Raw genomic sequence first — 17,901 nt, 5'->3', positions numbered from 1 at the left:
GTGTGCTCTCCCCACTACTCTTCTCCCACTAATCTTCTCCCTCTACACCAATCACTGCATCGCCAAGGACCCCTCTGTCGAGCTCCTGAAGTTTGCAGATGACACCACTGTCATCGGCCTCATCCGAGATGACGATGAGTCTGCATACAGAAGGGAGGTTGAACAGCTGGCTGTCTGGTGCAGTCAAAACAACCTTGAGCTGAACACGCTCAAAACGGTGGAGATGATTGTGGACTTTAGGAAGAACACCCCAACACTGACCCCCCCCTCACCATTCTAAACAGCACTGTGGCAGCAGTGGAGTCATTCAGGTTCCTGGGCACTACCATCTCAGAGGACCTGAAGTGGGAGACACACATTGACTTCATTGTGAAAAAGGCCCAGCAGAGGTTGTACTTCTTTCGCCAGCTGAGGAAGTTCAACCTGCCACAGGCGCTGCTGTTACAGTTCTACTCAGCGGTCATTGAGTCTGTCCTCTGCACTTCAATAACTGTCTGGTTTGGTTCAGCTACGAAATCAGACATCAGAAGACTACAAAGGACAATTCGGACTGCTGAGAGGATTATTGGTTCTTCCAGAGTGAGGAAAAAGGCTGGAAAAATCACTCTGGACCCCACTCACCCTGCCCATTACCTTTTTGAACTGTTGCCTTCTGGCCGACGCTTCAGAGCTCTGAGCACCAGAACCGTCAGGCACAGGAACAGTTTTTTCCCTCAGGCTATCCATCTCATGAACAGTTAAATTGCCCCATTGAGCAATAACTATGTGCAATACACAGTTTAGTCTTTTTTTATATATTTATCCAACACATCCAACCTCTTCTGCCATTTCATTCTTCTGAAAAAATACAAAAAAACATTTGCACTGTACATAACAGATTTGTATTTTCACTGTACATAACAGATAACAGATTTGTATTAGATTGCACTATTTATGTGTATGTGTGTATGTACATGTGTGTGTCTGTGTGTGTATGTACATATGTGTATAACTATTTTTTTTATTTTTATTATTATCTATGTCTTGCTCCTGTTTTTGTATTGTTGTACACTGGAAGCTCCTGTCACCAAGACACATTCCTTGTATGTGTAAGCATACCTGGCAATAAAGCTGATTCTGATTCTGATATATATATATATATATAGAGAGAGAGAGAGAGAGAGAGAGAGAGAGAAATATATGAAAGTTAATTATTTCTTGTATTTACAGATATTCACTGATGGATCAAAAGCAGCAGATACTACAAAAACTGGTATTTTGTATTCCAGAATTCAAGTTATGTATCTTCAAGAGACTATCGAACAGATTAGTATATACAGTAGAATTAGTTGCACTCTTGGTTGCACTCCAGTGGATTGAAGATGTTAGACCAGATAGAGTAATCATCTGTTGAGATTCCATGTCAGCACTAATTAGTCTAGTATCACATCAATCTGCTAGAGAATATATACACTACCGGTCAAAAGTTTTGAAACATAATTTTTTTCACATTTTAGAATAAAAGTAGTCATCAAAACTATGGAATAACATAAATGGAACTATGGGAATTATGTTGTGACTAAACAAAATAATAATATCATAAAAAAATAAATCAAAACTGTGTTATATTTTAGCATCGTCAAAGTAGTCACCCTTTGCCTAGAATTTGCAGACATGTACTCTTGACATTTTCTCAACCAACTTCTTGAGGTATCACCCTGGGATGCTTTTTAAACAGTATTGAAGGAGTTCCCATCTATGTTGGGCACTTAGTGGCTGCTTTTCTTTATTATTTGGTCCAAGTCATCAATTTCAAAAACTTTTTTTATTTTTTTTATTAAATTTTAGTTTTATAATGAAATGAATTAATATGGTGGCACAATTATATTTTTGTCTGCAAAACTAATTTCAAACATTTAAGCATACGCCTTCAGATCAAAAGTTTTTTAGATCATGAGAAACATTTCAGTCAAGTGTTTCAAAACTTTTGACCGGTAGTGTATATGATATGATCTATCTATCTATCTATCTATCTATCTATCTATCTATCTATGATTACAAAATCACTAGAAACATGGCATACACAGGAGTTTACAGAAATGAAATGGCAGATATGTTGGCAAAATGGCATTAAGAAGAAACATTATCGACATTGAGGTTCCGTTAGGCAGAGGAGAAATTAAATCAATATTAAATAAAGTATTCAAAAAGAGTGGCAGACGAAATGGGATTTATGCAGTATAGGAAGATTTTATTATAGGATAAGGATCAATTAAGAAGGCATACAATTTAGGGCGATATAGGAAAGAGGAGGTGATTCCATCTAGACTGCAATCTGGACATACAGGGCTTAATACGTCATTACTTTTAATAGGTTAACATAATACAGGCAGATGTGATTTTTGTGGGGAAATGGAAACAGTAGAACACACAATATTGAAATGTAGAAAATATTATATAGAAAGAAAGAGTATGATTGAGAACTTAAAAGGTAATACAAAAGTATAAGTACGATCAGTTGGATCTTAGGGAAAGGTAAACAAGCCCAAATGAATCAAAGAGTAATTATGACTTTCTTAATAGACAGGTTTAGATAAACATATTTGATACAGAAGATAAGAGGATCTTGATATGTTATTAACATAAAACTACATACACCCTGATATAGAGGGAACTCGCATAGTGAGGTTTAGGCATGGGAGCTGAACACCCAGCAGGCTGAGCCCTCCATTGTTGGAACCCAAAACAAACAGAAGAAAGGTAGAAAGATCACCCATGCTGGTTGCAAAAAACAAAAAAAACAAAAAAAAAAAAAAAACACACACACACACACACACACACAAATAACAGTAGGTGGTGGTATGTGCCTAAGGTGCGGAATACGCCATAACCCCAAATAATAATAATAATAAGAACATCATTCAGATTTTGCTGAGATATGACCATGACTCCTGTCCTCTTTACAGGGTCACAATAAAGAACATCTGGCAAGGAAAGTATTAGAAGAGAGTTGGGGAAACAATAAATTCAAGAGAATCAGGATTTGCATGGAAAGCTAAGGAGTGGGCAGAAGAAATGTCATTAGATTCTAGAATATTTGGACCAACTGTTACAATATCCCTGATGCCCCAGACGTTATTCAGTGAACCTAAATTTGACTTCAAATTACATGAATACATTCAAAAAGGACAGAGTAGAAATAATATAAAATCTATAACACTGGAACATATTAGAACTGCCCATTATGCATTTCTTCCAGTGTACACGGATGGCTCAAAAACCCTGATGCTGGACGAACAGGTGCAGCATATTATGAGTTTAAAATCTGAAACTTTGGGAGGTTAACGGATGGGACATCAGTGTACAGTGCAGTTGGTTGCTATTACAATTGGCATTTGGTTGGGTCGAGGAAGTGTTGCCAGATAAGGTTGTTATATGTTCGGACTCAATGGCATCATTCTTAAGCCTTCAAACATTTCAAACATGTAGAGATGATATCTTGACAGAAATATTGGTCAGTTTATATAGATGAAGGCAGATTGGAATCTCAGTAAATTTTACAAGGGTACCAGCACATGTCGGGGTGCAAGAAAATGAAAAAGCAGATAAAACAGCTAAGGAAGCACTTACATTAGATAAAATAAGCTTAACAGTCAATTTAAGCAGGGTGGAAGGGAAACATTTGATTTCAGAAGCTTGCTATTACAAATGGAAGAAGTACTGGGATGCATGTCAGAATGGCAGACATTTCCATAAAATGCAAAGCAATGTAAGGCAAGATAAAATGACTCATAACTTAAATAGAAAGGAACATGTCATAGTACTAAACTTAACGCAACACTTCACATCATGGGCAAACATAACATGGGTTTATGTGATACATGTCAGGAGATGGAAACTGTTGAACATATTTTATTCCTAGACTTCATCCTCGTCACACTCCAAAGTAGGTGGCGGCATGCAGCTATTTAGTTGGTTTGCAGCCCGCCAGTAAACCCACAGAAGAAGAAGACCCCTGTTCTCAGTTTGGGAGCGTGAACGCGCTTCACGCAGCACAGTGTTGGGCAAAATGGCGGACAAAACGCCAGGTGGGGCGCAGAAAGCCAACTCCAAGGTATTTGAGCACATTTTAATTTCATATCACTACGCTTAAGACATGCTGTCTTGCTTACGAAGATTAAATTGCAGTAATGTTGTGTTTGAGTCAGTAGTGTGCTGCTTTGTGACAGGATGAGTAGCCCTTCAAGCTTCTCGGTTGAGACGCTAACTCGCTAGCAGTGTAGTTAGCGAGAATTCCGGCGGCTGCACAGATTTTTAATAATAAAACAATTAACGGATTAAAATCTGACTGCAGTGTATTCTACATGTGATCCTGTTTATGGTTTCGATTATATATTGTTGACACGGCCACAGAGAACGAAATAAGTTTGCGTGTGTTTATTGTTTGCTGGGAGAGCTAACATGAACCTGAAGAAACGCTATTTGTGTTGACTGGACATTATAGTCTTGTCGATAAGGGCTGCATTTCATGCTAATATTAAAATAATCTTGTTTAAAATATGTTCATAGTTGGTTGAATATATTCGTTTTGCTTCGAAGAGCTAACATGATCATGTTTGCTAATATCTCTAGGTAATATCACTAGCAACGTGAACGGTGTCAACAGTAAAGGCCTTGATATACTAACGTTGAAGTTGTTGTTCAGGGGTAAAAGTTCTAAACAGCCAAGCAACGGTATACTGTTTCCGAACATCCAGACATCCACCACACCGATGTGGGAGGCGTTTAGAAGGTAGGTGGAGCTCCAGGTCACACCTACCGATGACGTGGACCAATGGTAGTAAGAAGGTGTTTAGTAGCCGATAATAATTTTTACTAAAAGTTGGCCCCAGCGAGTTGTTACGAACCACCGAAATTAATGCAAAAACACCTTTTTGACCAGATGTTGTTCTAAATGACATAACACCCATTCATTTTTCGATTTCGTTGGAAGTATATCAGATAGCCCTTTTCCACCATTCAGATAACACGACGAAGTGAGTGCTCTACTTGCGATATGGTATTTACGAAGATCCTAGATAAACTAGTGAGATCAAAGGGGAAAAAATACACTACAAGAATGAAGATACAGCACAACATGATGCATGCTGCCTTAAATCATACAACTGACCAAATCATAAACAAATTGAAAGACACTTAAGGGAGTACAGGGATCATAAGAAGGACATAAGCAAAAGCGACAGTGGACGGAGCAACGATGTTTTGGACTCCTGACACCGACCAGCCTGCTAACTAATCGGGGCATTGAATTCAGCCAGTAACGCTCGTGATAAACAGTGAATCACCGGTGTCCTCTGCAGCTGATCTCAGTGAGTTGTTATATTTGCCAACTTTGTTAGCTTTTCTTTCACTGTTGTTATGTTTTGTGCATTGTTTTGTTCTGTAAGGGGATGTTTGACCAGCTATTCAGTTTGGAAGATCGCGGCTATTTTAAGTAAAACGGTGGGATTCTCAATCAGTAATATTATATGCTATGGCAAAAATTCAAATATAACCATCTGCTACACCAATGTTAATAATGATTCCACTGTAACAGTTTACAGAACTTAGCAAGTTAAGCCATAATTAATACAATATAATGTAATTACCTGTCATCTTTAGCTTAGATGTCATCTCTGACAATCTTGTTGAGCAATGCAATAACTAGGGATGGGCATTTTGGTCATTTTGCCTACTCGAGTACTAATTACTCGTCGAGTACTCGAGGGGCAATGACATGTACATAACTGTATATACAGTTGTGCTCAAAAGTTTGCATACCCTGGCAGAAATTGTGACATTTTGGCATTGTTTTTGAAAATATGACTGATCATGCAAAAAAACTGTCTTTTATTTAAGGATAGTGATCATATGAAGCCATTTATTATCACATAGTTGTTTGGCTCCTTTTTAAATCATAATGATAACAGAAATCACCCAAATGGCCCTGATTAAAAGTTTACATACCCTTGAATGTTTGGCCTTGTTACAGATACACAAGGTGACACACACAGGTTTAAATGACAATTAAAGGTTAATTTCCCACACCTGTGGCTTTTTAAATTGCAATTAGTGTCTGTGTATAAATAGTCAATGAGTTTGTTAGCTCTCACGTGGATGCACTGAGCAGGCTAGATACTGAGCCATGGGGAGCAGAAAAGAACTGTCAAAAGACCTGCGTAACAAGGTAATGGAACTTTATAAAGATGGAAAAGGATATAAAAAGATATCCAAAGCCTTGAAAATGCCAGTCAGTACTGTTCAATCGCTTATGAAGAAGTGGAAAATTCAGGGATCTCTTGATACCAAGCCAAGGTCAGGTAGACCAAGAAAGATTTCAGCCACAACTGCCAGAAGAATTGTTCGGGATACAAAGAAAAACCCACAGGTAACCTCAGGAGAAATACAGGCTGCTCTGGAAAAAGACGGTGTGGTTGTTTCAATGCTGCATTTCGTCTTGTTGTTCCAGTGTATCGGTGGTTCATTATTATATGCTGTTATAAAATAATCTGTTAAAGAATGTATAAAAGATTGCATAATCAAAATATAATGCATCATTTTTTGTCATTATTGAAGATTCGCTGCCCAGTTCAATGAAAGAATGTGCATAACACGCATTTGTCTGGTCTTCCTTCAGGTTATCATAGTAATCTTAGTAAGCGCGCACCAGTTTTTTTAGTGACTGTCTGAACAGTCTATTTTCAAATCGCATTTGGCTTAACAGGAGACGCCATAACCATTGCGTTTTTAATATGCGTGTTAAGTTGAAGTTCAGTTTTGAAGACGCTGCATTCTGTTCCATTTAGCTGCGCTCTGTCAAAGTGTTTGAAACACTCGCCTGCGAGGTGGTGTACAGTCAGTGACAAACATTCACTTTTATTAAATAATATCCATTAACGAGTCAGTTCGTACATTAAAGGATAAAAAAATGTGTTTAGCAAAAGTTTTGAAGAGACAGGTGTTCAAAACACAGTTAATTACACTTTTTTTTTTATTATCGTAATGATAGCATTGCAGCGTCATAAATCAGTTTGGTTGCTATGAAACATCTCTGACAATCAATTTACTCCTCAAAATGACAATGTAATCAATCTCAAAATTAAAAATAAGCTCCCTCTTTGACACATTTGTGTTTTGTTGTCAGGTAATTGTCACTGAATTTCAAATTAAGCAAATTCACATCATGCATGATCACCATCGATCATCGTTTTCGTGATCGATCGTTGCTGCCATGTCCGAGTACTCGTGCCCATCCCTAGTTATAATGATGGATTGCATTACTCCGTATGTTTAAATATGTTTTCAAAAACAAGAGTAAAGGCTGTATACAAACACTGTGACACGCCATGTTTGTTTATGTCTGAGGTAGTCACGTGAAACTACCACATAGACAGTAACCCATTACGTCACCATTCGGCTCACAGGTCAGTGGAAAAGCACGGCCAGTTTACAATAGGCTCCAGATTGCCTTGGCCGTGAACCAGTGGAGCAGAGGCTCCACACAAGAACCATCACAATTTCGGTGGAAAAGGGCTAAGAGACTATTTAGCAGAGATGGGCCACTTCTATTTTAATGAATGGGAGAAATTGGAACGCCCAACCAGGGAGCTCTAGCGCTCAACAGATGTAGAAAATCCCGCCTTAAATGTAAAAGAGCCAATCACCTTTTAGATACAGACATTGCCTGTCAATCAGCTTGCTAACTCACATTAGCTATACAAGCCGGGAAAATTGCGTGTTTTAGTGTAATATGAGGTAAAGAACCACAATTTATGATTCCAGTATTATAAAATTTTATTGCTGATTTGAAATATGTTCTTGGATCGTAATCTTGATCAACCGTTTTTGAGATTTCTGTGTTCCTCCATTCAAGTTGGTAGGAGCTGCACTGGCATGACTGGAAATAGCCTCCCGTGAGCGTTCCAAAGATGGCCGACAGCGAACTGACTTGCTAGACAGACTTTGAGTATATCGAGGCCTTAAAGGAGACACTGATGATATATGGTCCCGTGTAGACACAGTGTACTTCTAGTGTTGTAACAGCCACTCCATGTCTGTCATCTTTCCAAATGTACTCGGTGATGGGTTACTGATGGCTGCCTGTATCTCTGGGAGCTCTATGCATAGCAAACCTTTTACTCCACAGAAGTAACATCAAATATTACAAAACTTGGATACATATGGCGTCATTTTTAGATCACCAGAACTTGAATTTGAAAAAGCCTCCGAATTCATGATCTTGAAAAAATACTAATTTGATGTTATTGAAAATGTTTGCTGTTCATTTTAAATATTTGAATTCACCTAAAAAAAAAAAATTCAGGTTCTGAAATTCAAGTTTTTATTATTCAAGTCTTTGATTCCAGGTCATGAAATTCAGGTCTCAATATTTAGGTAGATGAATACGGGTTGAAAAATTCAGGTGGCAAAATTCGAGGATGACATCCGGGAATGCAAGGAAGAGCAAACAAGCGTTCTCCCTTGGACAATCGCAAAGCGATGGAAACAGCTCAAAAGTAATTTTAAATAAATAAATGAATATATATATACACTATATTGCCAAAAGTATTCGCTCACCCATCCAAATAATTGAATTCAGGTGTTCCAATCACTTCCATGGCCACAGGTGTATAAAATGAAGCACCTAGGCATGCAGACTGCTTCTACAAACATTTGTGAAAGAATGGGCTGCTCTCAGGAGCTCAGTGAATTCCAGCGTGGTACTGTGATAGGATGCCACCTGTGCAACAAGTCCAGTTGTGAAATTTCCTCGCTACTAAATATTCCACAGTCAACTGTCAGTGGTATTATAACAAAGTGGAAGCGATTGGGAATGACAGCAACTCAGCCACGAAGTGGTAGGCCACGTAAAATGACAGAGCGGGGTCAGCGGATGCTGAGGCGCATAGTGCGCAGAGGTCGCCAACTTTCTGCAGAGTCAATCGCTACAGACCTCCAAAGTTCATGTGGCCTTCAGATTAGCTCAAGAACAGTGCGTAGAGAGCTTCATGGAATGGGTTTCCATGGCCGAGCAGCTGCATCCATGCCATACATCACCAAGTGCAATGCAAAGCGTCGGATGCAGTGGTGTAAAGCACGCCGCCACTGGACTCTAGAGCAGTGGAGACGCGTTCTCTGGAGTGACGAATCAAGCTTCTCCATCTGGCAATCTGATGGACGAGTCTGGGTTTGGCGGTTGCCAGGAGAACAGTACTTGTCTGACTGCATTGTGCCAACTGTGAAGTTTGGTGGAGGGGGATTATGGTGTGGGGTTGTTTTTCAGGAGCTGGGCTTGGCCCCTTAGTTCCAGTGAAAGGAAATCTGAATGCTTCAGCATACCAAGAGATTTTGGACAATTCCATGCTCCCAACTTTGTGGGAACAGTTTGGGGATGGCCCCTTCCTGTTCCAACATGACTGCTCACCAGTGCACAAAGCAAGGTCCATAAAGACATGGATGAGCGAGTTTGGTGTGGAAGAACTTGACTGGCCTGCACAGAGTCCTGACCTCAACCCGATAGAGCACCTTTGGGATGAATTAGAGCGAAGACTGTGAGCCAGGCCTTCTCGTCCAACATCAGTGTCTGACCTCACAAATGCGCTTCTGGAAGAATGGTCAAAAATTCCCATAAACACACTCCTAAACCTTGTGGAAAGCCTTCCCAGAAGAGTTGATGCTGTTATAGCTGCAAAGGGTGGGCCAATGTCATATTAAACCCTATGGATTAAGAATGGGATGTCACTTAAGTTCATATGCATCTAAAGGCAGATGAGCAAATACTTTTGGCAATATAGTGTATATAAAATATACACACACACACACATACATCTACACACACACTGGTGGCCAAAAGTTTGGAATAATATACAGATTTTGCTGTTTCTGAAGGAAATTGGTACTTTAATTCACCAAAGTGGCATTCAACTGATCACAAAGTATAGTCAGGACATTACTGATGTAAAAACAGCACCATCACTATTTGAAAAAAGTATTTTTTTAATCAAATCTAGACAGGCCCCATCTCCAGCAGCCATCACTCCAACACCTTATCCTTGAGTAATCATGCTAAATTGCTAATTTGGTACTAGAAAATCACTTGCCATTTTATCAAACATAGTTGAAAGCTATTTGGTTCGTTAAATGAAGCTTAACATTGTCTTTGTTTGTTTTTGAGTTGCCACAGTATGCAATAGAGTGGCATGTCTTAAGGTCAATATTAGATTAAAAAAAAAAAGAAAAAGCTTTTTCTAGAAACTCATCAGTCAATCATTGTTTTGAGGAATGAAGGCTATACAATGCTTGAAATTGCCAAACATTTTTAGATTTCATACAAAGGTGTACATTGCAGTCTTCAAAGACAAAGGACAACTGGCTCTAACAAGGACAGAAAGAGATGTGTAAGGCCCAGATGTACAACTAAACAAGAGGATAAGTACATCAGAGTCTCTAGTTTGAGAAATAGACACCTCACATGTCCTCAGCTGACAGCTTCATTGAATTCTACCCGCTCAACACCAGTTTCATGTACAACAGTAAAGAGAAGAGTCGGGTGCAGGCCTTATGGGAAAAATTGCAAAGAAAAAGCCACTTTTGAAACACAAATACAAAAAGAAAGGATAGAATGGGAAAAGAAACGGACATTGGAAAAGAGTGTTATGGATCTTAACCCTATTGAGCTTTTGTGGGATCAGCTAGACTGTAAGGTGCGTGAGAAGTGCCTGAAAAGACAGCCACATCTATGGCAAGTGCTACAGGAAGCGTGGGGTAAAAAGTCACCTGAGAATCTAGACAAACTGACAGCTAGAATGCCAAGGATCTGCAAAGCTGTCATTGCTGCACATGGAGTTTTTGATGAGAACTCTTTAAAGTAATTTTTTGCAAATTGTACATAATTAATAGTTGTAAATTATTAATGTCCTGACTATACATTGTGATCAGTTGAATGCCTGTTTGGTGAATAAAAGTACCAATTTCTTTCCATAAGAGCAAAATCTGTACATTATTCCAAACTTTTGGCCGTGTGTGTGTGTGTGTGTGTGTGTGTGTGTGTGTGCGCGTGTGTGTGTACATACACACACTAGGGATGTGCACTACAACTAATTTGACTGTTGTTTAAATGGAAGTTTTGTAACCGACTAGCCTGAAGAGAAACCAACCTTCAGAAAACAGTAAAAAAAAAAAAAAAAAAAAAAACCATTTAAAATACTTGGTCTATTCCAAATCCAATGCTAAATTCCACTGAAAAGGGGCATTTATCTGCGACGTGCTTGCCTTGAATTATGATCATTGTACATTAAATATAGAACATGACATGCATTCACTGAATCAACGTTTGCAAATATTTAACATTTATTGAAAACAATTGAATGAATAGTGCAGGATCAGTGGAACAACCATTAAAAGCCTGTTCTAAACGGAAATCACCAAGTTACTTAACATATTAAAACAGTCAGGACATTGTTGAAAATAATTAACAGGTAGACTAAACCAAATCTATGAGAGAGAAAAAAATGCTCTGATAAGTTGCGCGTATTTCACGACGTGCAGTCGTGCATTAACCATTGATCTAATATGACAGCTGTTCGGTAAAGAACGTTAACCGATAACAGTTATGATGTAAAAAAAAAGAAGTAGTTATATGATAGAAAAAATAGGCCTGTGACGTAGCCTGCAATAAACCTAATGTATTCTAAACATGCTGTGCACACAGAATAAAAGATTGTTTAACATGTTAAGCAGTCGGCACCTCGTTGAAAATAGCCGCCTTAATCAGCAAATTCAAAAAAATTGCATACCTAGTCTAAAACAGTTATTTTCTAGGCTACTTACTCAAAAGCATAAATTTTTTGATGAGTAAAACTAACCCGTCGACGTGTTCCGATGAAAGACGGGACTTGACTCACCTGAGGCGTCTATCCTGCGCTTGAAAAAGCCAGCTCAGCGGAAAAATAACATCCAAGCATGCACAGATGTAAAGAAGACTCATGTGAAAACATCCTTAGGGACTTTAAACCATTTGGAAAGCCGATTCCCGCACCACCGAAGTGATTTCATAACTACTTTGCTGCGTTTGCTTGTCTAGCGAGAGGACATTTTCCTGCACACGCCACGAGTGAGAGAGGGAAGAAGCACGTGCAGCCTGAGGTGAAATTAAACTCTTTATCAGCTCTAGATATCCTCTTTTTTTTTTTTAAAATAATATTTGTATTAATTCTATTTAAAATATGTAACATTAATATGACAGTAATATAAGTGCAGCCTCTGTAAAAATATAAAGCCACACATAAATGTGTAAAAATTATTATCAGTTTAATGGGGGGAAATATTAACCGACTAGTAATTCCAGTGTCGACTAGCAGCATCAAAACCGTTTAGTTGACTAGTCTCGCACATCCCTAATACACACACACACACACACACACACACACACACACACACACACAGTTGAAGTCAGACGTTTACATACACCATAGCCAAATACATTTAAACTCAGTTTTTCACAATTCCTGACATTTAATCGTAGAAACCATTCCCTGTCTTAGGTCAGTTAGGATTACTATTTTATTTTAAGAATGTGAAATGTCAGAATAGTAGTAGAGAGAATTATTTCTTTCATCACATTCCCAGTGGGTCAGAAGTTTACATACACTTTGTTAGTATTTGGTAGCATTGCCTGTAAATTGTTTAACTTGGGTCAAATGTTTTGTGTTGCCTTCCACAAGCTTCTCACAATAAGTTGCTGGAATTTTGGTCAGACGATATTAGCCTTTCACCGATATATCGGTATCGGCGTATGTTTACCGATATGCGCCGATTTGAAAACATTTTTCAGAACATATAATGCAGAAAACAGTGCTTTAGAATTGGTGTCATAGCATAGTTTGTCCAGCAGAGTGCGCGCCGACTTCATTGTTAACAGAGCTGTCTCTGAGCTGACGGTGGCTCTGCAGGCAGGGCGGAGTTAAGCGGTGTCTCTTCACGGTAAGTTGCTAACTAGTTTGTGAAATACATACTGGAAAGTTAATAAACAATGACCCCATCATTTTCCCTTTTCAATATTACTAATATAACGTTAACCCTGTCTCTGACAACCATGTCACTCATGTTTATCTTTGCTATTGTTTGCAGTGTTAGCCAGCTATAGTTTGTCAGTGCAGTAAGTAATGTAGCAGATTGAAAGGTAAACATCAGAGCATCTTTTTGCAGCTCAGCAGACAACGGTGCGGTGGTGGATTGTGTCTGAGTGTTGATTTCACGCTATATTATTACCTAGTTGGTGAGACACAATGCTGGAAAGTAAAATAAACAAAGTCCGTATTTTACTCTCCGTGACAACGAGCTTATAGCTAACTAGCTAATCACATAGCTACTTTCATTGTTGTCAGCTGAGTGGAAGCTAATGAGTAAACATGTATTCACCAAACTGTTTTGTTCAGGATTCACAGTTTGGTACCCCCTTCAACCGAACAATTCCAGTCGTTGCATTTACAAAATGTAATATTTAAAAGTCTGGTTTTCCACCGTTGAAAGTTTCCCCTGAACTTGTATAGCAGAATACGGTGTAACACTGCTGCCGCTGTTTATCTTGACTCGGCAGTATTAATATAGTCAGCATCCTGACTGGCTGTATCTCCGCCTGGTACGGCAATAGCACCGCCCACAACCGCAAAGCACTGCAAAGGGTGGTGCGAACTGCCAAACACATCATCGGAGGTGAGCTTCCCTCCCTCCAGGAAATATATACAAGGCGGTGTGTGAAAAAAGCTCGGAGGATCATCAGAGACTCCAGCCACCCGAGCGATGGGCTGTTCTCACTGCTACCATCAGGTAGGCGGTATCGCAGCATCAGGACCCACACCAGCTGACTCCATGATAGCTTCTTCCCCCAAGCAATCAGACTTCTGAACTCTTGATCTCTCATGATCAATATACATCAGCACTGCACTTTATTACTCTTACTCTTATATCTCACACCGGACTGTCATAAATTATATTATTATTATATTATGTCTCTCTTAACAACTGACTATCAACCGACAGCCTGAATGTCAATACAGTACAATACTGTACATTCTATATATATATATATATATATATATATATATATATATATGTCTTTTTTTATATATATATTTTAATTTAATTTTTATTGAATAATGTGTACCTATATAGTAAAAAACAAAAAAAAACAAAAACAGCGTATTGTATACTGTACAGTGTATGTTATTATTTGTATATTGTTGAGTGTAATTATGTGTATAACAGATGTTTAAATTGTGTTGTGTTAATTTGATGTTATTGTAAATTGGTATATGTCTCATCACTGTCACGACTGCTATGTTGATTGGAACTGCACCCAAGAATTTCACACACCATTGCACTTGTGTATATGGCTGTGTGACAATAAAGTGATTTGATTTGATTTGACTGATATTAAACAGTACTGATGTTTATTTAGCTATTTATTGTATTTTCATTTATTCTTTATTTTCTCAGTGTTCATTTCTAGAATTTGTTGACAATTTATAATAATAATGTCAAATATTCTTTGATAAAAATTTTGTTTTAAGAAAGCAGCCTTCTGAGTACCTTTGCATAGTCATATCGGTGAAAAATCCACATGGAAAAGGTCTGTTTTCATTCCAGCTCAAAAATTAACTATTAACGGCCACCATATCGGTAATCGGTGAATTTTCCCTCTCTAAAATCCGTATCGGTCTCAAAAATCCCATATCGGTCGGGCTCTAGTATGCTTGGAGTCATTGTCCATTTGGAAGACCCATTTGCAAACAAGCTTTAACTTCCTGGCTGATGTCTTGAGTAGGGTTGCAACGGTATACCGGTTTCAGGGTATGAAAATTGACGGTTATCATACCATGTACATTTGCTTATCTACGGTATTGAAAAAAAAAATGTAACCGGACGGAGAATCTCACCTGCGTGTGCGCATCTCCTTTCCTCCTCGTCTGCCTGTCAGACTCGTCAACTTGCGCCACACATACACATGCAGTGGAGAAAATGTCAGAGAAGCGAGGCGAAGGGGTCTGACATAAGTGAGTGTGTGTGTGAGTTAAAGCAGTGTTTCTCAACTGGTGGGTCGCAGGTCTATTCGGACTGTGTCGCGGACAGCAGGGAAAGAACAACGCCATGGTTCTCCCATTGAAGATATTTCGGCGGCCGCACAAGTGATAGCCTATTTAGGATTGCCAAGGCAGATTTAATGATAATCTCGCAATCGCTAAAGGCTTCTCATCTGCACTTTCACACGAGTGTAACGGAACCAGCTCGCGCTAATGATCTTCTCTGAAGCGGCGTGCAACAACCGGCCTTCCCTCGATATTGCAGTTCGCAGACCTCAAAACCGATGTGACCAATTTCAATTCTAGTGAGACTTTTCTAGTTTAAAGCGTTACAGAGGAAGTCAAGTCGAACCTCTCAAACAGTAGGTAGTCCTGACATGCTAAACAGCACTGAGGAGGAAAAGAGCAACACTGTTCTATGCGCTAAATGTTTTTCCATTATAAATCACCTTTACAAAATTGTTTCACGATTTTACATGAGTAAAAGTAACAAATAACAAATATAAGTTATATTTTGACAGTGTTATAGTTTCATATCAAATAATCTAAAGGTAGAATCTATTAGACCTCATTTTATATCAACAGTAGCAGTTGTAAAATTTCAAGATGTTTCAGCTAGTATTTTTTTTTTTTTCATAAATATTATAATTTTTTATTATTATTACTATTATTTAAGACAAGCTACACTGACCTAACCATGGTAATGAGGAGCCTTTCTTCCTGTGTAATATGTATGTTCTGTTTGAATTCAGTTTAAAATTAGGAAACAAATGGGACAATAATGGGCTAATTTAAGTAAATATGCTCTTCAATTTTTAAAAGGGGGGAGAGAAAACTTCCTGTAGATTTTATTGTTGACGTCAACAACAAAAATGTCACTTGATGCATGTCCTTGTACTTGAAAACCATGAACAAAACTATGCAACGTAAAAGGAAATGCGACCCAGGATACATTAAATACAGGTTATGTTTTTACTATGGTGGGTCACCACTTGATTTCCAATGTAAAATCTGTGTCCTGAAGCAAAAACAGTTGAGAACCACTGAGTTAAAGGTACAGAGAGGAGCAGTCTGGCTGCGCTGTCATGCACCTACAGTATATGTTAATTGTTAATAATCATAGGACATTTACTTTAAAGCTCACACAGCTGATGTTATTTTTCATTTAGTAGTTAATTTAACATCCTATGCTAACATGTAAACTAGCATGCTTTAGTTATATAACATGTTATAGTTACATGCTATTTTTTTTAATCATGTTTATAATTTGGTTTATTATTATAATTCTGTTAGCTTTCTTATTTTATTTTCAAAAGGGAGACTTTTGTTTACACATACTTGAATAAAAATTGTTTCAAGTTTCAATATAATAAAGCGTTTGTTCAACCAAAAAAAAAAAAAACCCTTCTTTAATTGTGCAATACCGTGAAACCGTGATATTTTCCGAGATGGTTATCGTACCGTTAAAATCTCATACCGTTGCAACCCTAGTCTTGAGATGTTGCTTCAATATATTCACATCATTTTCCTTCCTCATGATGGCATCTATTTTGTGAAGTGCACCAGTCCCTCCTGCAGCATAGCACCATGCTTCACGGTTGGGATGGTGTTCTTCTGCTTGCAAGCCTCACCCTTTTTCCTTCAAACATAACAATGGTCGTTATGGCCAAACAGTTAAATTTTTGTTTCATCAGACCAGAGGACATTTCTCCAAAATGTAAGATCTTTGTCCCCATGCGCACTTGCAAACTGTAGTCTGGCTTTTTTATGGCAGTTTTGGAGCAGTGGCTTCTTCCTTGCTGAGCAGCCTTTTAGGCTATGTCAAATCAAATCAAATCACTTTTATTGTCTCACAGCTATATACACAAGTGCAATGGTGTGTGAAATTCTTGGGTGCAGTTCCGATCAACATAGCAGTCGTGACAGTGATGAGACATATACCAATTTACAATAACATCAAATTAACACAGCACAATTTAAACGTCTGATATACACATAATTACACACAACAGTATACAAATAATAACATACACTGTACAGTATACAATACGCACTATATAGATACACATTATAAAATAAAAATAAAAAATAAAAATATATAAAAAAGTATGTGTATATATATATATATATATATATATATATATATATATATATATATATATATATATATAGAATGTACAGTATTGTACTGTATTGACATTCAGGCTGTCGGTTGATAGTCAGTTGTTAAGAGAGAACATAATATAATAATAATAATATAATTTATGACAGTCCGGTGTGAGTTATAAGAGTAAGGGTAATAAAGTGCAGTGCTGATGTATTTTGATCGTGGGAGATCAAGAGTTCAAAAGTCTGATTGCTTGGGAAGAAGCTATCATGGAGTCGGCTGGTGCGGGTCCTGATGCTGCGATACCGCCTACCTGATGGTAGCAGTGAGAACAGCCCATGGCTCGGGTGGCTGGAGTCTCTGATGATCCTCCGAGCTTTTTTCACACACCGCCTTGTATATATTTCCTGGAGGAAGGGAAGCTCACCTCCGATGATGTGTCTGGCAGTTCGCACCACCCTTTGCAGTGCTTTGCGGTTGTGGGCGGTGCTATTGCCGTACAAGGCGGAGATGCAGCCAGTCAGGATGCTCTCTACAGTGCAGGTGTAGAACCGTCTGAGGATGTGGCAGTTCATTCCAAACTTCCTCAGCAGTCTCACGAAGAAGAGGCGCTGATGAGCCTTCTTCACAACAACTTCAGTGTGGATGGACCATGTGAGTTCCTCAGTGATGTGGACACCCAGGAACTTGAAGCTG

The 17,901-nt window shown here is 38.5% G+C and overlaps 1 protein-coding gene across 4 annotated transcripts in view; it reads left to right on the top strand.

Annotated features, from left to right (window-relative positions):
- The first annotated feature begins 3,987 nt into the window (after positions 1-3,987).
- Positions 3,988-17,901, top strand: part of LOC127440451 (U2 snRNP-associated SURP motif-containing protein-like) — a 39,188-nt gene continuing 25,274 nt past the window's right edge. For 3 of the 4 annotated variants that reach the window (XM_051697021.1, XM_051697020.1, XM_051697019.1), the window contains exon 1: positions 3,988-4,093. In XM_051697021.1, the coding sequence (XP_051552981.1) occupies positions 4,049-4,093 (45 nt within the window). In that variant the 5' untranslated portion in view covers positions 3,988-4,048. Of the gene's footprint in view, positions 4,094-5,196; positions 5,349-17,901 lie in introns of those variants that run through there. The other variant, XM_051697024.1, reaches the window with a different exon arrangement.

Source organism: Myxocyprinus asiaticus, chromosome 5 (assembly GCF_019703515.2).
Source record: "Myxocyprinus asiaticus isolate MX2 ecotype Aquarium Trade chromosome 5, UBuf_Myxa_2, whole genome shotgun sequence".
Taxonomy (NCBI): domain Eukaryota; kingdom Metazoa; phylum Chordata; class Actinopteri; order Cypriniformes; family Catostomidae; genus Myxocyprinus; species Myxocyprinus asiaticus.
Note: the sequence above shows the minus strand (reverse complement) of the source record. Positions and strands in the feature narration are given on the sequence as shown.